The sequence below is a fragment of the Acanthopagrus latus genome, chromosome 16, assembly GCF_904848185.1.
Source record: "Acanthopagrus latus isolate v.2019 chromosome 16, fAcaLat1.1, whole genome shotgun sequence".
Taxonomy (NCBI): domain Eukaryota; kingdom Metazoa; phylum Chordata; class Actinopteri; order Spariformes; family Sparidae; genus Acanthopagrus; species Acanthopagrus latus.
The window spans coordinates 15,555,047-15,575,534 of record NC_051054.1 but is presented as its reverse complement, the minus strand read 5'-3'; the positions used below and the strand labels follow the sequence as shown (position 1 = coordinate 15,575,534).

The following is a 20,488-nucleotide window of genomic DNA, read 5'->3' as shown; positions in this document are numbered from 1 at the left end:
TTTTGTATTTTCTGTCTTGCATCAGGAAAGGAAGAATAACTCTTTTCAGATAGCAAAAATGTGAAAAAATGCGTGCATTATAATACTTTATACATTACCTTACTTTGTATGAGGTTTTTTTCTTTTGATTAAATTATATAAAGTTATGATCAATACAATCCCATATGTTTACTTTCACACAGTGAAGCTGGGATCCAGAAATCACATCAGTATGATAAGTTATCCAAAGAGTGATGCAGCCATAAACTGATTCTCATCCTATGATTCAATCTAATAACTGCATTCAAAAAGAGAAAACACATTCATCTGTAACAAAACAAGTATTGTACACTGCTCAAAGGTTACATAGATGTTTTGTTTATTAACTGATGAAGAAGATAATTTCAGTTGATGAAATGATGCCACATCATGCCACACTGTCTGTGCTTCCATCAAGGGGAGACAAAGGTTTGCCTTCAGAACATCTGGATCATGCACTCTCTGGACTTTCCAACACCGACCCACTTGACTAAAATGAGAGAAAGAAACAGAGGGTAAGATTAGAAAAGTTGACCAAAAAAAAGTCATAATCATAATGGAAATGGGTATTTCTGATGTAGTGAAACAGTGCCACCCAACGAATATCGTGCATTGCTATGATTTTGATTTGGAGGCCTTCAGGGGCAGTGTTGACAGTGGCTTTCTCCAACATTTGTTCAGTGTAAAAGTAACTAAGACACATGGAAGTTTGTGATTTTGTGTCAAACATACTGGGAACTCCGATGTGGTTCTCGATGAAGCGGATGTAGTTCTGTGCCTTGGCCGGGAGGTCGTTCCACTTCCTGGCTGCGGACGTGTCCGTCTTCCAACCAGGGAAGGTCTCATACTCAACCTCCACTTTTTGCAAAACGTCCATGTTGGCTATGATTGAAAGAAATCATTCGTTACCAATCTTTAATTCAATTGTATCTGTCATCACACTAAAGCAGGTTTGCAAGTCTTAGTCGGTCTTATCGTTTCTTCTGTTAGGTCACCTGGGAAATGGGGAATTCGTTTTCCGTTGAGTTTGTAGGCAACTCCGACTTTAATTTCATCCAGCACATCCAGAATGTCAAGTTTTGTCAAAGCAATGCTGTTGGACGGGTGACATGTCAGAAGGAGAACTGTTCGACATGCGATGTTATAATATTCAAATGTGAAATTGGTGCAGAAAAGACTGTGCTTGTGATGTAGTGACCACAGAACACCTGATCATTTGCTTAAACTGCCTAAGCCACTCACGCGGTGAAGCCATTAATCATGTGAGCGTATCTGACGATGACGAGATCCAACCAGCCACAGCGTCTCTTCCTTCCTGTGGTTACGCCCACCTCATGACCCCTCGTCTGCAGCAGCTCTCCCACCGCCTACAGTAAACGGGGAAAAAAAATCACCCGTACCTGTTACTTAATTGTTCATGAAAATCAATTGAACCAGCCATGTAATAATCCAACAGAAAACCACACAATATGCAACCAGTACAGTACTTTTATGTACAGCGGAGTACAGTAAAACATCACGTGAGCTGGGCTTAGTTTTAATGTCCTGACCTATGTCCCTATGGTCAGTTCCCGTGTCAAGTAACATAACCCCAGCTCACACAGTAAATATATCCTGAAACCCCACTCTGGCCCTAAATTTATCCCTGTGAACATGTGATCTGCATAAGAGGTAAAGAGTGTTTGAGCCCGTCTCACACAAAATCTGACAGCTGCACTCAAACTGGCCCCCTCCTCTAGCCTCCCCTCCCCTCCACCCTGCTCTACTGGCCGCGTCTAACACATGATAGCAAACAAACCGTATGTCTATATGTCAAGCTCGATACCAGCGAGTTACATAACAGGTCGTGCTTCTCTTTATATGATGCAACGGCCAAGAGGGCAATGGAGATATGTGCCAACATTTAGATTACACGTCCCAGCAGTCTTACTAATTCACTCAAGTTCTTCACAGGTGCTTTTGATACTTAAGTGCACTTAATATCAGCGACTCTAAGATTTCTACTGCAGTACTATCCGTACGGGTGACTTTCACTTTACCCAAGTTCCTTTGTAAAGGTGCAATATGTAAGAATTTGCACTGAAATTATCAAGAGAAAGTGAAAAAACGGTTTTGCCATTTTGTCAAAGACACAGATGGGTCGGGTAGCTACTGACGTTAGCATGCTAACCAGCTACTACCTAGCCACTTCATGGCCACAGGGTTAGCAGCAGTTAGCAGCTGTGTTTGGAGTGTGAATTTGGCAGGCGGCTAACTCTTACACGTGGCACCATTAGCACGATATCTTTAACTCAAGTGTGACTTTTGGGTCAACGTTACGGCACTGAGTCACATCAAGTTACTCAAAACACTTCTAACCTAACTTCATAACCCATATAATTTCAACTGTAGCATTATTTATTATACTTTATATATGGATATATTCTGGTAGAATGCGCATTAATTATACTGTTGTTCTCTTTATGTTGTTTTTGCTTATGTATAGTTTTTATCATTATCATTATTATTATTTTTTTTATGCATATTTCTGGACTTTGATTGGGAGCAGCTGTAACGTAAGCAATTACCCCTCGGGGATCAATAAAATATTTATGATTCTGAAGCTCTTACATTGAGTTGTTCTGTTGGGAAGGCTCCAATTCCCACTCTGGTAGTGTAGGCCTTTGAAACCCCGAACACATCACCAATGTTCAGAGGAGGGATGCCCAGACCGGTGCAGGCCCCGCCCACAGTGCAGTTTGATGATGTCACAAAAGGATATGTGCCTGAGGAGAGGATAAGTTGGCGTTACTATAGAACCCACCCCTGTCCGAGATAATCGCACATGCATCAAGGTTGCAGCGCTACCAAAGTCAATGTCAAGGAGAGCAGCGTTGGCCCCTTCAACCAGAATCTTCTTTGGAGGTCCATGAAGAGCTTCGTACATGTAGTAGACCCCGTCTCTGACCATCGGTCGCAATCTCTCAGCGTATTCCTGCACGAAGTAATGAGACAGGAATACATATATATATTGTTTTTTCTTGTTGAATGACATTAAACACTTTTCTGTACCGTCAGCTACTACCTTGAGTTTTTTCAGTTGGTCCTCAACATCAACTGTCAAGGATGGGTACATGGACTGGTACTGGTGGACGAGGTTCTTGAATCTGTAATAAAGGACATCCTGAATCACGTAAAATTTAACTCTTGGAAAGTGGCCTCATTGGCCATATTCCCACGATCCCTACCTTGTAGAGAAATCCTTAAAGTCAGCCAGGAGGTCACACACACGGAGGCCAGTGCGAGATGCTTTGCTGGAGTATGCAGGTCCGATGCCTTTCTTGGTTGTTCCGATGCTGCAAAAGAAAGTCAGTTTGTAATGTGGCGCATTATCTTTTGAGGCGGTGGTAGCCTTCCGTCTGCCCTTCCCTAACCCTTACGTCTTTCCTTCTTGTGCTTGTCTTTCAGTTTCCTGTAAGCCGTCGACAACCTGGTGGAAATCGAACACTGCGGACGGACGGCAAACAGATCAATGAGGGTTCAGTAAAACTTCATACACTTAAAAACGAAGGATTAATGCACACTGTACACACCAAGGTGAGCTCTGTCAGAGACAATTAGTCTCTTCTCCCAGCCTTTCAGACCTGATCGGAGAATGGAAAAGACAAACTGTGTGAGCACACTCATCTTAATTTACACCAGCACGTTTCGTGTGACGTGTATTTACCTTTCTTCTCGTTTTTATCACCCTCCTCAAACAAGCCAGGTAGATGTATGACCACTCCATTACCTAAAGGGTAAGAAGAAGGGGAGTAAGTAGATTGAACTAATGTTCTTCCACCATGCTGCCTCTGTAAAGCTGAAAGTTACCAATGAGTGATGTGCTTTTGGTGTTGATGATTCCACTGGGGAGAAGGTGGAAGTCATACTCCTTGCCATCCACGACCACTGTGTGTCCTGCATTGTTGCCCCCCTATGAATCAGAACAGGGTTAACACCATCACCATATCGTTTTGATGACACCAGAAGACCACCACAGAAGACTGAGCCAGGCACGCACGTCCCATCTTACATTTGCGAGACAGCGATAAGCCGCCCTCTTTTCCGATCCGCCCGGCTTTTCCAGCACCTATTTTAACAGACTTGGCTTGGTGCTGGTGCGCGGATCCCTGGCTAAGACCTGGCCTTCTCACATATCAAGCCACCCTGAGAATGTGACCTCGCTCTAGCCCGGTGGGCGGGGCTCTCAAGCCTCCAGAACACAGGGTGCTAGGCCTGTCAGTGGGGAAAGTACAAGTGCAGCACACCAACTGTTGGCAGCTGTCCTGGTGCTGGAGTGACCTCTGATTTCTGACCACAGGGGGTCTGTGTTTTATGTAAGCAGACTGAAACTGACCTGTGTGCAGTTGTTTTTATTATTGTGAATTTAGGGCATCTTAAATCCAGTCTTTCCCTCTATAATATAATCAGCTGAATGAAGTCAGGGCAACTTAAGATAACAGTTTGGAGAAAAATTAACAGAGAAATCAAGTTTAATAAGTGGTGCTTAATGGGATTTTGGCACTTGGCACATTTAAGTTGAACGTCCACAATTCCCCTATTACGTCATTCAAATCAAAGTGCACTTTGCAGAACTTACTACAACAAGATTTACTGTGACGGTCCCACTTTATTCTGTTCCCAAATCATAGAGGGACAAGTGTGTCCACCCTGGCACCTGTTGCGCTCCACCAGACAGCCGCTAAATACCAGATACCAGAATACCTGTGAATCCAGAGGAAAAATGGCGCTAAAATACAAGTAATCGCTTATCCAAACATTTACCTGGCATCTGCAGACGAGGTCGGCTTCGGTCGCCAACAAATCGACCACTTTTCCTTTGCCCTCGTCTCCCCACTGCGCGCCGAGCACCACCGTCGCCTTGTTCCCGGCGTCGTTGCGCGATCGCTTCTGACCGGCCGCGGGGGGTTGATTCAGGTTCTTGTGGTCTTTCGCCGACCAGGTGAGCGACATGGTGGCGGTGGCTGTAGTCTGTCCGTCTCGAGGAGACTAAACTGTCCGCAAGAGTGGCATTGCCATATCTGTAACTTCATAGCCGATGATGTCAGAGCCAGACGCGCAGGAGAAGTGCGTCGCTGCGCTCGGGCGAGTCGTCTCCAGGGCGTGAAAACACTCTCTCCACAACAGCCGCGGAGATGCGTGACTGCAGATTCGATCTTTTAAAGCCCGTCGCAGCATTTAATGTCTGAGAAGCTTTTCTAATTCATTCTGTTCGCCTCATTACCGCCATCTATGCGAAAAGATTGATACAAAGAAAAAACCCCACACACAGCTCAACAGTAAATTCACTTTTATTAAAATATATTTAACAATAAAAGTTACAATCCATTAAATGACGTCCTTATATTTCCGGTTAGAGATCATCTGGATAATATATAAAGAATTTTTTAAGACACGACTTTCAAGCCGTTTTGTTTTGAGGAGTAGAATTTAAATATCTCGCACCGACCACCGCATCTTTCTCTCTCGAGGTGCTGAACAGTAAATAGAGCATATGGCAAAAAAAAAAGCACATTCACTGCATATTACAACAAGTATACAAAACATACAAAGCATATTCAACTCTTTTGTTTTCTGAAATCAGAACCACTGGTATACACAAAAGCTACAGCTCATTTACATAAAGTGACATGGTGTTGACACCCATGCTGTGGGGATCCCAGCCCTGGATGTTTTGGGTTTTTTTTGGTTTTTTTTTTTGCTTTTTTCTTTTTTAAACTCTTGTTTCATCTTGAAAAACAAATCATCGCAAAAGGAAGACCTCTGCACCCTCTCCCAAGGAGTCATTATCCACGTAGTCTCACAAAATAAATTAAACTTCAGTCCTTCCAGTGCGGGACTGCTTTTAACATTTTCTCTTTCCTCTCGATTTCCTTTTTCTGGAGTCACCTGCGGGAAACAGAAACAAAAATGAATACTCAGAATCGAAACGTATCCAAATAAATTACTTTAATAGCTTTTTAAAAACGTGTTTTGTTTTTCTTTTTTAGTGGTAAAAACCATCTTTAATGCATTTACATAACACACAAGGTATCTTCCATCAAAAAGTCAAGGTTAACAAAAGCACGGTGTACAGGAAGCACAGGAGACTGTTAGTAGGTTAAACAGTCCCAGTTGCAGAGCTGGATGGACAAGAAAATATGGAAGGAGAGACATAAAAAAGTGACAGCTTTCATGAGAATAACTCGGTCCACGATGACTTCACAGAGACTCCACAGACTGCGAGGCTGTTTGAGATCAGAGGATTAATTTGCGGCACATAATCATACTCTCAGGATTAGGTCTGATGGACATTAGAATCACGTCAAGACACACTGGTTAAGATTTGGGGCCTGATCACCGCTCAGTTGGACGGTTGTGTTGGAAGCGAGTGCGAGTGTTAAAAGCTGGACAACATAGACAAATGGACTCCAGATTCCAGTCAGACCAACAGATGACGTGTTATTCGGGACAAAAAAAAAAAAAAAAAAAAGCATCGACGGTGATTGAATTCATTAGGATGATTATTCCTGCTTACAGTTTTGCCATCCCACCGACTGGACCTACCTCACTGCAACACACAGCCTTTTTTATGTTTAGTGTGTCCTTTCCCACTGTTACCTTGTGTTTCAGAACGGAGAACAGAGCATTCAAACAAACTGGCCATGTTTAAATCCATTCAATAATCAATCTGCAAGTCAAGCGCAGCACACTGCAACACAGATACTCTTTAATAAAAAAAATCAAATGCATGTGAGCATGCACAAATTACTTAGGAATACACACTAAAATAGCCCATACAGAAAATATAAAAAGTTAAATGCATTAAAAATAAAACGAATAAGGGTTTCCTTTTAAAACACGTGGAGAGTCTAGCATTCCAAACATGATCTTTATTGAAGTTAATGGATAGATTACCTTGATTACTCTTCTTTCTGTTTCGTTTAAAGAGGCTCGGCTGTTTCTTTGGTTTGGGCTCAAGAGACGGAGGCGCCGCTTCGGACACTGATGGCAGATCTTCTGACCGCAGTCCATCGGGGACGTCCCAGCCCTCGATGCCCTCGCTGAGTGTACTCACACTGCTTTTAGTGTCCGAATGTTTGAAACCCACAACCTCGTCTTGGTCGGGCGTTTTTACGATAATGTGTTGCCGCTCCTCTTGACCCTTCTCTTGTCCTACACTCTCTGTTAAATCACTGCCTATTTCATCGCTGGTTTCACTTTTCCCACCTCCCTTTATATTGCTTTCACTGCCCTGTGGCACCTTGTCCGTATCAGGTGAAGGACTTTCCGTAATCTGAACGTTCACGCTAATATCCGCTGGCTCCTCAGGCATCAGCTTCTCAGGTACCAGGCTGGAGGTGCCCTCCAACATGGCCTCTAGCAGGTCCGAGTCAGAGAGGGAAGATGGGCTGAGGGCGCTGCTCTCAGTTGAATCCAATGAAAAGCCATTTGTGGGGAGACATCGTCGGAGTTCTGCTTCATCCTGAGGCTGGGGTTGCGTCGGATCTGGCGAAGAAACTGCAGGTTCCTTTGGGCGTTTCCCCTCCTGCAGCGACGCAGGTCTTCCCGGGGGTGCCTGCGTCATTATGGCTGTTTCTCCTGGGAGTGTGCTGGGAGGTGCAGCTGGTCCGTCTTGCACCGCACTCTGCAGAGCTGGCGGAGTCTCTTCGGACGGGCTGATGAAGCCGTTCACTTCTCCTGTGATGGGCAGGTGACCCTCGGTGGTCTGCGGCTTGGTGGGAGCGGTAGTGGTGGCCATGCCGTCGGCTTCTTCGTCTACAGGCTTCACATCGGATCCTGAGGGGGAGAAGCAGGTAGTGTTGATAGTGAAGGTACATACATTTTTACCTTAAAACTGGGGCGTCATTTCACAGCAAGTAAAAGCGCATGAAGATCGGCTAAGCAACTAAGCGATGGAGCTAGCATAGGTAGATGGCCAATGGGTGTGAAAGCACAAGAGCCTAGATAAAGCAGCAAAGCTGTGCTGAGGCTCGGGAGCGGAGCTAGGAACTGCGGATGGGGGCCGTAGTCTCTTGTCCTTACCAGACGGGCAGGTATCCCTACGCTTTTCACTAGAAGGGGAGCTTTCCGAATCGCACCTTGGTCTGGTCTTTCTTAGGCTGAAACCTTTCCTGATATCCGCCAGGAGGTGGTCGATGATGCAGCCGTCGTTCGGTGGCACAAAGCCTTTCTTGACTGGCAAAGCAGAGGTAAGAAAAGAGGGTTTAAAATACACAACGGTCAAATTACATTGTGGTTGGGAAATTACCGCGACAGTGAAAGAAAAGTGGGCTCTTCACAGCTTACTTATTTTTCCGTTCTCTCCCTTCTGTCTCTTAGATTCTTCCTCTGCCAGCTGCTTCTTTCTCTTCTCAGCCTTGGCCGCCTGCTCTCTTCTGGTTTTGTTTTCCTGTTAGCGTTAAAGTCAAGATGTCACTCACTGCCAAGCACACAGTGTACGTAGCAATTTGTCTTTGTATCATCTGAGCAGAGACATAATTACATCTTTCAGTTTTTACACAATGATACCCATGTTCTGAAGAAAACGCTACCCCCGTACCAAAGAGGAGCACTTAACCAAGACAAAGTATCCTCCCTGACCTTTAGCGCCTTGATGAAAAGTCCTCGGAAAGTCTTGATGGTTCCAAAGAGTTCCTCAAGCGACAGCTTACTGGTGTCTTCGCACAAGTACACGGCCAGCTCGCTCTTCTTTTTCTCCAATGCAGTGAACCTTTCACTCAGCGCTCGACATGCCTCCAGACTTTCCTGCAGCAGAGAAAACGGAAGAGTTTTTAAACAAAAATGCATATTGACTTCCCAAGTTTTGGCCCCCCATCTGTTGGCAAAGCAGATACTCTTGTCTTACCTCGAGAATCTTGGCATATTGCTCCTTCAGCTCATCCTCAGAGTTGGAGACCTTCTTGGCTGTCTCATTCAGTCGTTTCAGTAAGGCGCTGGCTTCTGACTGCACAGAGTCCAGATTGACTCTGAGGACAAAGTGTAAGACCTCTGGTTACACGTCTGTTACAGGTGCTCTGGGGACCAATTAAAAAGCTAAACTAGATGTAAAAGGTTTCTATACCCTGCTGCTTTTTCACAGATCTCTATATCATCCGGCAGCTCCAACAGCTCCGGGTGGTTCGCCTCCGCCTCCTTTACGAGACAAGCCACACAGAGCGTAATTAAAGAGGTCATAATGAAGAGGAAAAAAAGATAAAGTTATGGCAGCTCCGAGCCAGTTCGTGTACCTCCAGGATGTGATGAAGCAGCGTAATGCGGCCCTTGTTGGCCTTGGTTTCCGTGAGCTTGAGCAGAGAGCTGATCTTGAACCCCTCGGCGTTCCCCGTGTGACTCCCCTGGAAGTAGACGGATGATTAAAAATGCAAGCTCCGTCTAAATGTCAGCAGAGGTGGAAAAACACATGAGAACGAAGAGGTCCTTACGTAGTTGAGGAAATTACCGACATCTAGGATGAGCCTGCAGAAGCTGGGCATGAGCGTGCTCATTCTGAGGGCTGGGAAATGTGTTGCAACAAATTAGTTTGATGAAATATAATTCATATGCGTAACTGGATAGGTGGGAAAGAATGAGCTACAGGCGTAGAGTTTACGTACACTGGCAGGCCTCCTCCACCAGCTTGACTTTAGGCTTGAGCATATCCAGCACCGATGAAGTCTCCTCACACAGCAACATGCACTCGATTCTCAGCTGATAACTGGGGAGACAAGCCAGAATGCAAAGTAAATAAGGAGCTAAGTATGATGCATACATGGAGAACGCTCATGATCAGCAGTTCAACCAGTGCTGGGGGAAAATAAGTTACCATGGCACGTTGAGCAGGGAGGTGTAGAAGCGGTCAACATTAGCCAGCTTCTCCTTTTCTCCTTGGTAAGACTTCAGATTTTCAATCTGAATTTAAAACACGACAGTGAGTCACACTTGCCATTTTAAAGTGGGCCCTTAATGACGGATGTGTGCGCAAAAATGTCTGGAGCATAGTACAAACCTCATGCTTCTCTGGTAGGAGCTTTAAAAGCTGCTTTAGCACTTCGACATCAAACCTAGAGCGGTCCCCGCTCTGAATCATGGCTACAAAGTCCTCATTTTTGCTGGACAGAGAAATGAGAGAGATTGAGTTAAACAAATGGCGAAAATATATGTTAAAAAAAATGTAAATAAAATATCTACACAATGTGTCATATCTTACCATTTGAACTGCTTTAGGAATATGTTCAAATTCAAGTTTTTCTTTGGATCAATGAAAGTAATCTGTATTTAAAAAAAAAAAAAAAGAAAAAAAGAGACACATTGAATATTCAGCTTTGATAATCAGGTGCGTTTGTTCTGAGTGCTGCAGCTCTGAGGAGCCGTGTCGAGTGTTGACCAAGCGCACCTCTTTAGGCTCCTTCTTGACAGGAGCAGCTGCCCCCTTGTCTTTGTGCTCAGTCACCGGGAGACAGAACAGCTGCTCGATACTGCTGTAGTCCGGCTCCCGAGGAGGAGGCTCTTTCTGTACCGAGGCCCACATGGAGTGACCATCTGCGTGAGGAAGAGAGGGGACTGTCACGAGCTCGTGTGGCACCATTTTGTACCAACATCACACCGCGACTGAAACTCATTCGACGTTAAACACGGGGGAATCCTCCGCAACGCCTCTTCAGTTTCATCTTGTTCCTGCAGTTGATTGTTTGAGATTCACTGTGTAGAGCTCACATTTTAAAGTGCAGGCCTACAAGCATTATTGTGACATCACAGATAGTTTGGATCCAATCCTGGTCCAATATTCAGGGTATAAGAGTGATGTATGTGGAAACCTGAAGGATCCAGTGCACACACACTGAGAATGGACTTTACAGTTACTTACACTTACTAGGAGACATCTTGTTTCTAGCAGTTAAACTTTGGAAACTAAAAAAATATCACATATTCATAAATCCTGGCATTTAGAAGTAATTTTAACAATTTTAAAGATAATAGAACTCTTCTGTGGGAAAAACCATATCAAACAAATTATTATCCCAAGGAGTGTTTTATGCACATCCTAAAAACAAAGGCAGTGGGGATCTTAATAATAATAATAATAATAATAATAATAATAATAATAATAATAATAATAATAATAATAATCCAATCTGGAATAACGGTCCATTTAGTTTAAACAAGTTGTAACTCCCATCATCCATTCTCTTCAGGGGTGCCTTCTGCCAATGTCTTCACTCACATTTCCCATAATCCTGTTCCATTTCAAGACATGAAATGGCTTGAGGGGTCAGTATTATCTTGATGGATGGAAACTTTCAAACATTTTCATTTTAAAGTCGTGGTGTACATCAAAGTTGGCTCGTAAAATGAGATTCAGTCAGGACTTGCCCCATAAAAGAGAAAAGAAAGACCGTCATTAAAATAATTTGCTACTTCACAGGAATGTTTTATCCACTCACCAGTAACAGAGCGGAGTTTCTGCCAGTTGAGCTTCTTCATCCTCAGGGTGGGGCATCGGTTTGTCTTCATGGGTGCGCCGCACCCCAGGGCCTGACTACTCGTAGCCACTATCATGCCTGGGGGAGGTGGAGGTGGAGGTGGCATGCCAGGCAAAGGAGGTGGCGGCGGAGGTCCGCCACCCATCCCTGGCAAGGGTGGCGGAGGCGGTGGCGGAGCCATGCCTGGACCGCAGGGCAGTGGTGGTGGTGGTGGTGGAGGTGGCATTCCAGGCAAGGGAGGGGGTGGTGGGGGTCCGCCGAACCCTCCAGGTAGCGGTGGAGGAGGCGGGGGAGGAGGTGGAGGTGGGCACTGGTTAGTCATACTAGTTGGTAGAGGAGGAGGAGGAGGTGGGGGTGGAGGGGGCGGTGGAGGAGCAGCACACTGCTGCCTCGGAGAAGATGTGACGCCTGACTTGTCTTTGACCTGGTGGTCGGGGTCAGTCTGCACCGCCTTGTCCACTTTGGCCAGCAGCCCGTCCACTTCATGATGACCCTCACGGCCTTTGGAGAACATCAGCCGCTGCATGATCTTCTCAGACGACTCCATCTGAGCTGGAGCGCGCACACACACACACACACACACACACACACACGAACCTCATTTGTAACAATGTTTCTCACGGAAACAAAAGCTCTCAGCCATCCTGTCAGCAGCTGCCTCCATTTCATCGCTACGACCTGTTTTTCCTGGATAATCACTCCCCTTCATGCACAAATTACACAGGAGGCCATTATCTGGCCATTAGCCTCTTTTAGAGTGTTGACTTAAAGTGAATATATTGTTGCCGTGCTGACTCACAGTCCTGGGCCAGCAGTATGGCTCTGTTAGTGATGGCCTCCAGAGCCAGCCAGATATCAGAGCGGCCTGGCCCGAGCACCAACAACGTCTGCAGGATGGACAGCAGCTGGAGGGAGGCTGGCGAGCTGCTCACCTGCGCAAAACAACACACGCATACGCACACGTCAGGAGGGCTCGCCATGTTCACAAATACTTGTACAAACTGAACTGTGTTAATCAGAGGTATTTCATTAACTGTGAGGCATCTGCAACATCGACTCATTCAGTCTCCTATCTGAACAAGTGATCTTAGTTCTTAGTGGGACACGATGAAGCCAATCACACCTTGTTAAAAAGTGTGGTGAAAACCTCCAGGTGATTACTCATGTCGATGCCACCGTAGACCCGCAGCAGCTCCTCCTCATCTTCAGCCATTGCCTCTTCGAAAGCCTCACACTGAATGATCAAGTCTTCATCCTCCTGCTCCCTGCACACCGCCCACAAACACGTCACTGATGGGGCACACTTCACCACATTCAAATGCCGCACACAATTTTGGAAAAAGCAACGGTGAGGGCCTCTGCACAAATTACTGTCATTAATGGATGCAAATTGTGCACGTCTTTTCCTCGAAGCACAGTTTACTTGATTACCGAGATTGCAATGAATGTGAACTTTGGAAATAACCTTTAAAGCTTTAATTGTCACACGAAATCTGCTTTAGAGTTTAAGCGGGCGACAAAATGAGACATGAACAAACAAACGGGAGGGCTCACCTTAACTTTGGCAGAATATCAAGTAACTGAAGCCCTGCAAGACAACAAGTAAACACAGCAGTGAGTATCACGGCGCTCAATTATCAGTTTTTATTTTAAAGAAAAGTTTCACTTAAATAGTTGTCATGCATCTCTCCACAGTGGCATATGGGGGAAACGGCAGGAAGTCACAGGTGAGCAATCAGACAGAAGAGGAGTGGCCAAACAAATGGCTGATTGGTGGTGGGTGGCACTATGAGGAATTGAAGAGCTGCAACAGTCCACTATTGTCACAAAAAATATCATATTCCGATTATTATGGCGGATATTGTGGCATGCAATACGACTCATGATCAGTGCAAATGACCTTTTTGCAAGAACTATTAAAATCATGACGATGTGACATTTGTTGTTGCTCTACTCTCCCCAACAAACTTATTTTATTTGTCTGGAGAATGGAATTTGTAGCTATCTCTGCAGCAATACACTGCTTTACCATAGGGGTGTTTTGTGACACATTTTAAATGATATCAGGAATTCTGCGATTTGCACTTAACCATGCCGCAATTTCCACAAATACTCTGATTAACTGTGAAGCTGTAAATATGCCATATTCATTAAACTATCTCAACTGTGGCAGTTTTCAGGCACTGCTAAACACTGATGCCTTAGAATAAAAAAGGCCCTCAGTCCAAGGTTGATCCTGTCCATAACCCATAAGAAAGAACAATGCGCTATAGAAAACAGACCCATGAATAATTTCATTGACTCACTTCCTCACAAACACATCACCAAAATCACATCAAGTCAGTGTGATTCAATCAGTGTGCAAGAGTGACGGCATTTTACCTCAAACTGAAACTAAAACTAAAAACTCAAAGTCACTGGTTACTATGTGAAATGCATGAGTACACAATGCTTTATCCACTTGAGGCTCACTCAGTTCTCGGGCATTTTGTCAAAGTGAGAATGAGGCCGTTAGACCTATTCTTAGACAGACCCAGTGACAGAGATGTTTGTAATAGAGCTCCTGCTGATGGCCTGCTTTCCTCCCTGCCTGCACACTTCCAGCGCTCTGTTTACCACAGTTTGACCTTACTCATGATGAGACTCCAGACTCCCTGATTAATTTTTCAGCAGCAGCAGATGAAAAGAACCCACCGATAAACTCCTTCCTGGTCTTATCTCTGCGCCGGAGGTCATCTGTCCCGAAGATGATGGCGTTGATGACACTGAGGAGCGTGACCATGTACGGGACGTTGTCAGTGGCCTGCAGCTCGTTCATGATCACGCTGAAGCGATACTGCCGTGTCTTCACGCCCTGAAGGAGAACTCAAAGTTAGTGCAAGTGAACACCTTTAGTATCACTGAAAAAGACTGGGATTCTAAAGAATTTTATACTTAACAGGAACCACTAGATGGCACTGTTATGGTATACATAACACTCAGAGCAATGATGGGGGATCATCTGAGGTAAACCCCACCACAGCTCAAAAACAAGACGCTGGACAGTCGACACGCTCTACTTGCCTTGTAGTGGTCCAGGGCATCCAGTGCCAGGCGATGGCCGTCCGTGGAGAACATGCTGAGGGCGGCGAGCAGCTCAAACACCTGCTTCTTCACCATGGTGTTGGAAGTGTCCAAAGCTGTGGAGCATCAGGATTGCACACATCAGTACAGGCAGAGCGCTGAGTGTTTCATCTGTTTTCTCTTAAAGGAAAGCCCTCATCTCTGCTCATTCCCCCTCTGTGTCTTGAGCCAAGCATAATGCTTTGTTTCACTTCCTTTTAGGTAGCTCCACTTGGACCTTGGCCCCTGAAAGATGTGGCATTGTACAGAAGATAAACGTTTGTGTGTGTGTGTGTGTGTGTGTGAAGGCGGGGAAATCCAATATTCACAACAAGACTGTGACATGGAGTTTTTAGGGATCTTCCAAAGTAGCTCTAGATGACTCATGTGTATAGAGTTGAGTCCACGACTGGGAAATCCAGCACAGCAAGGTGAGTCACAGAGAACCATCTAATCAGCTGAGTTATGACTAGTATAATTTACCAGAAAATGGTGTTATGCCATTTTTAATAATTACTATACATATTAGAATCAGATAATAGGCCATGTTAATGTATGATGTGCTGTATGTAAATGTATTTTATTGTATAATACTTCTGAGTGGTCTGTGTTTTGCCCTGTTAAGATTTGTGCTACAGTAGTCTCTCCTGCTATAGGGCAATTTGAGGCTGTTCCTTTAAAGGATATGTTCACCCAAATATAAAAATTCGGTCATTTTCTGCTCACCCACAAGCCAATGGAAAGCTGTCCACAAAAAAATTCTGGAGCATCACCGCAATACATTGCTATAGCATTCTCCTTAACAACTAAAGTAGATGGGGACTTGTTTACAATATGAATGGAGCCATTATAACGTTTTGCTGTGACGCTCCAGAAATGTTTTGTGGTCTGCGATGCTTCACCCGACTTCCCATCGTCATGGGGGTGAGTAGATAATGACTGAACGAATTTTCATTTTTGGGTGGACTTATCTTTCAAGTGCAGTACGTAACTTCGGCTTCAACCCGAGCAGGATGTGGTGCCACATTTTTTCCCCCTGTGACTCATCGCTGGACAGCCAAGCAAGGGTAGTTATTCACCGCCAGCAGTGCATGTAGAAAGTGGACATGGTAGACCACATGATTCAGAATCATTTACAGAAGTGGCGAGGATGGAGTTGTACAACTTCCCTTTTCAACCAATTTCACAAAGTTTCACAAATGAATTAAAGGTGGGTGTATGTAGATATATTCTGGCACAATAATTCGCTATACTTAAAACATTATCTTATGTAGGATGTGGTCAACCTTGGGAGAGCTTCCGAATGTATCCCTCATTCTCTATAATGAAGTGGATCCCTGCTGAGGAGTTCATGACGGCCCGCACGCAGCTGACGCAGGTGAGCTGCAGAAGGGCGTCAGCGATGCGGGAGCATCCCCGCCCCGACAGGCGGTCCAGGGCCTCCAGGAGGAGATCCAGCCCGCTCAGCTCCAGGAACTGAACCATCCATGTCTGGTCGCTGCCCTCCAGGCGGCGCTTTAGTCCTGAGTAGTTAACCACGGTGGGGACTTGCAGCAGCCTGATGCACAGCTCTGGATCGGCGCTCTCTAGGTTCGCCTCCTGCTGGGTGTCCGAGTCCTGCGAGGAGCCCAGGCGACCCCTGACTGCCGCCCACTTCTTTTTTCCGTCTGGCTTCCCTGACATAATGGCTGTGGGGGAGAGAAGGTAAACACATTTTTTTGTCCGTGTTAAAGGGAGGCAATATTCAGCTCAATTTTTTTCAGAGGTCTGCTAAAAACCTGCTGTTTTTGGACCCACTGACGTCTGCGTGCCGTCCAATGACTTCGTCCAGTACACAGTGTCGTCAGTGCTATCCAGATGAGAGGATGCAGGCCAAAACAAGGCCTTATCAGAAAGGAAAACAGAATAGGAAATGACAACACTGCACTTCTGCGGATGGCTAAAAGATATGTCAGCAGTCCAGTCATCACCGGCTCTGCCAAACATTCCTACTTAATCCTGCTTGAAAGAAAGACACGCACGTTGGCTCGTCCAAACTCTCTGCACAGCCAGGCCCAGCGTTGTTTGGACGGTGCACACCACCAGTTACTACATAAATAAATGTGTTTGCGGGCTAATTACCGATATATAAACATTGGAAAGTATGCACAATGCCCACACGTGAAAAACACTGACATGAATGCGCACACTGATCCAACAAAGTGCCCTTCTCTTGCCAAACCCCCGACAACACAGTCGGGCTCTTGTGGCAACCTGTCTCACCCGGGCTTCTCAAAAACTATCCACCGCAATGCACGTAACCAGTATAAACATGTTCCCACACTCTAAGAAAATCAACAGGACAAGGGTTTCGGGCCATAAAAGGCTAAAACTTTACCAAAGTCTAAAAATACTTTTCTCTCTGAGCTGCTGATATTAGGTGGCCCAGCATAAATGAACGGCATGAACGATCCTTCTGTCTCCAGCTCCATCCTGTTGGTTTCACACTTTGGCAGAGATAACATATACAGATGAGAAAGCTGAGCGATGAGCATGAACAAACACAATGCTCTGCAATAAAAAAAAAAAAAAAAAAAAGGTCACTCAGGGAGCCAGCCTGGGAGGACTTATCGCTGTCTATTTGACCACAATTTCGCTTTTTCGTTGCTGCCTTGCTCTGCAGCAGAACAGGAACAGAAGTAGTGACTTGTGGAAAAAAAAAAACCCAAAAACCTGGCAAATCGGACTTGCATTCACTCTGCGGAGTCAAGGTAAAATGAGTTTTTTTTTTCTTTCTTTTCTCACATATTCTGGCAAGACATTCGTCAGCTCTGACTGCAGCATTTCAGTCCCACTGCCAGTGTGAGAGTGTTACCGTGGCAGCAGGCAGGCAGGCAGACAATGGTGTTTTTTTTTTTTTTTTACAATAGGCCTCCTCAGTTCTCTTCAAAGGGGTGCGTTCATTAGCCAAAGAACGGGCGGACTGCTCCCTGCCCCCCCTTTTTAAGGCTAATAAGAGTTGTGTCAGCCAGGCAAACACTTCCGAAACACACTCCGATTCAGGAGAACATTGTGCTTTCGTGTTCGGCATGAGTCGGGAACAAAAAGTTGCAAGTTGGCGCTTGTGATCTGGTGATTTTTCACAGGCAGGAACACTTGCGAGGCTGCTCGGGTTCACTGAAACTCGCTGAGAATTCTTGTGAAATGGGTTCACTTCCCGCAAAATGCCATGATTATGACTATGACACCTCAAAGGAGACAGTGTGTGTGTGTGTGTGTGTGTGTGTGTGTGTGTGTGTGTGTGTGTGTGCGTTTGTGTCATGTGACTCCACAGCTCAGGAACTTTGCAGAGAGGAAGGAAAGGAGTTTCCCGGGACAAGCAACCTGGCTCCAGATAAGCTGGTGTGACAGCTCTGGTTCCTCTTTTATGAAATTTCAGTTCCATTCCAAAGGATGCTGACCCCTCCTTCCTCCTCTCCTCTGAGTTGACAGATATTCTACTTACACACACACACACACACACACACACACACACACACACACACACACACACACACACACACACACACACTTCTGGGTTTACACATCAGGCCACTTAAAAGATCTCCTGCGACAGAAGAAAAAAAAAAAAACCTAAACATTTGCATATCCTTTTGTGCGCTCCTCGAATATCGCCAACTCTAAATCGCCGACCCTGTCTGCCAGAGCTCCCACATGCACACCGCTAATAGCAGGCTGATTCACCGCACACAGGACGAGCCTACTCATCTGTCCTCTGGTTGAGCTGCCCACGCAGCAGCCCACTGCTACTGTACAGCATCAACACTTGGGAGCATGCAGAAACATTTCCACCTCTTTATTTCCTCTTGGACATATGTAAAGCTCACGCAGGAGAATTTCTTTTTTCTCTCTCTCTTTTCTTTTGCTGCAACTGTTCTGTGCACGTCTGGGGCAACAAATGAGCACACAGAGTAATTGATTTAGGGGGGGAATTAATCAAATCTCATGGACTAGCGGATACATTTGTCTCTCAAGTTCCATATGAGTATTATAATTAGCTCCTTTTAAATTAGATTGCACCTCTTGAGCACTGAAATGGATGGTGGAATCCGTGGTGCCCACTGAAAAACACACATTAACACATGGAACATATGTCGCATGTGGATTGCATGATCATACACCATTATTTTAACTCTATCTGAGCTGTTTCGCAGCATTTTGCAGGATGATTATTACTCCTGAACACATCTGGATCACATTTACTTGATATCCTAACTTGCCATCCTCCTCCTCCTCCTCCTCCGCCCTTCTCTGCTATTCAAGGGAGTGGACCGACATGCCTGCAAAAGTCCACAAGGACACTCTGGAAGTTGGGATGCATCTTTTCAGTTGGAGTTTAGTTTCATTTGCTGATTTCCTAGCAGCTGTCAGATGGATTTGCAAAAAACAAAACAAAACAAAAACAACAACACAGCCTTCTTCCTCCTCATTCTGTCCAAGGCAAAGAAGATTTAGAGGGAAGAGCCGCTTACCACATACCAGGATGGCTCGACAAGACTGTGACACAAGAGGGGGGGAAAAAAACCGACTGGTTTGTCAATCTGCATTATGCAAGATGCCACATTATGCTCAAAACGGATCCAAACAGCGGCATATAACGGTGCAACATCATCACTTTGCCCCCCCCCCACACACACATACCAGGGCACATAACGGGACCCGTCATCTGCATTGTAGCGAGTGAAAAAATAAAAATAAAAAACAACCAGGATAAGAAAAAACCATAAGGCACGTTACTTTCGCTACATCACATGTCACAGCTGTGCGCGCTGTTGCATCGGTGTAAAATCACGCACGGGCTGAGAGCGATGCCTTACCTGGTTTTATTCCATGGACAAGCACTTGAAGAATCGCGTCCTCCGATGTGACTCAGACTGCTGCTGCTGGTGGTGGTGGGGGCAACGCTCTGCAGTCATCCAGAGTCAGACAGCCTTCGTTCGGACAAAAAAAACAAACATGCCCCCCTGGAAATCTCGGCACTGTGCTTCAGGGCAAACGCCGTGCGGTATGCGGATGGCACCGCTTTCAAATCGCCTCGGCCCCCTCAGCTTCCACTTACTTGAGAGACTGACGGCGTCAACGCGGGAGGTTAGAGAGCTCACACATCCGGTCAGCGCCTTCAGAATAAAACGTGCGCTCGGAGTAGCACGGTTCCCATGTGGCAGCGAGATTCAGCCGGGAAAAGAAAGAGCTGGAGACACCCAACCACAAGAGTAAATGAATACTATTAGATACAACTTATATTATGCGACATTGTGTCTCTATGATGAAAAAAAAAAAGGAAAACAAGGTATCATTCATGATAGAACAACACCTTGATATAACAAAAGCAACGATAATGTTAAAGCAACACTATAGTTTTGGTTCTGAATAAACAAACACAATTTCTTGCTTATATTTGGCAGACCCTGACACGCTTCAAACAGTGCTCCGAGGACGTTATTTCCCTTTGAGAACAGCTTTTTTATTCACTTATGGAAAAAAAAAAATAATTCCGAGTTTGTATTATTACCTCATTAATATAGTTAATCTTACAATTCTTAGTTTTAATTTCTTCTCCAAAACGACATAATGCCCCTTTAATCAGTAAAGCAAACATTAGCAATTAAGGAGCTAATGGCTAATTTGACATTTAAACTTAGCAAACAAAAATAATTGAGCATCTCAAATTATGTAAACATACACAAAATAGCTATAATAAACAGAGTACTTACAGAAAATGTTCCAGCCACTTTAAATGGATAGACTGATACTTGAAGATTCCTTTCCATGTCATGCGCACATAGGTTAATTATGTCGAGGTCAGTTAAACTGTGATGTACCTAATG

At 45.1% G+C, this 20,488-nt stretch overlaps 2 protein-coding genes across 7 annotated transcripts; both read right to left on the bottom strand.

The window, feature by feature from the left end:
• Nucleotides 1-334: 334 nt before the first annotated feature.
• Nucleotides 335-5,171, bottom strand: adss1 (adenylosuccinate synthase 1). The gene is made up of 13 exons (XM_037072561.1): nucleotides 4,822-5,171; nucleotides 3,868-3,970; nucleotides 3,725-3,787; nucleotides 3,591-3,641; nucleotides 3,438-3,504; nucleotides 3,246-3,353; nucleotides 3,083-3,164; nucleotides 2,866-2,992; nucleotides 2,629-2,783; nucleotides 1,261-1,385; nucleotides 1,014-1,111; nucleotides 751-900; nucleotides 335-508 (listed from the first exon to the last, which is right to left on the bottom strand). Exons 1-13 carry the CDS (start codon nucleotides 5,008-5,010, stop codon nucleotides 456-458), a joined length of 1,371 nt encoding a protein of 456 aa, XP_036928456.1. The 5' UTR covers nucleotides 5,011-5,171; the 3' UTR covers nucleotides 335-455.
• Nucleotides 5,172-5,330: 159 nt separating this feature from the next.
• inf2 (inverted formin 2) lies at nucleotides 5,331-20,488 on the bottom strand. 6 transcript variants are annotated; one of them, XM_037072227.1, is made up of 23 exons: nucleotides 19,478-19,749; nucleotides 15,908-16,309; nucleotides 14,583-14,698; nucleotides 14,214-14,373; nucleotides 13,074-13,107; nucleotides 12,643-12,784; nucleotides 12,319-12,451; nucleotides 11,481-12,071; nucleotides 10,433-10,578; nucleotides 10,247-10,308; nucleotides 10,046-10,148; nucleotides 9,863-9,948; nucleotides 9,654-9,754; nucleotides 9,483-9,553; nucleotides 9,288-9,395; nucleotides 9,122-9,192; nucleotides 8,906-9,026; nucleotides 8,641-8,805; nucleotides 8,347-8,449; nucleotides 8,083-8,235; nucleotides 6,955-7,836; nucleotides 6,604-6,657; nucleotides 5,331-5,946 (listed from the first exon to the last, which is right to left on the bottom strand). In XM_037072227.1, the coding sequence occupies exons 2-22, from the start codon at nucleotides 16,302-16,304 to the stop codon at nucleotides 6,605-6,607; spliced, it is 3,798 nt and encodes a 1,265-aa protein (XP_036928122.1). In that variant the 5' UTR covers nucleotides 16,305-16,309; nucleotides 19,478-19,749; the 3' UTR covers nucleotides 5,331-5,946; nucleotide 6,604. The 6 variants fall into 6 exon arrangements, with proteins under 6 accessions (XP_036928122.1, XP_036928123.1, XP_036928121.1 ...); XM_037072228.1 differs by lacking the exon at nucleotides 6,604-6,657 and having other exon boundaries at nucleotides 19,478-19,748; XM_037072226.1 differs by lacking the exons at nucleotides 5,331-5,946; nucleotides 6,604-6,657 and having other exon boundaries at nucleotides 6,735-7,836; nucleotides 19,478-19,751.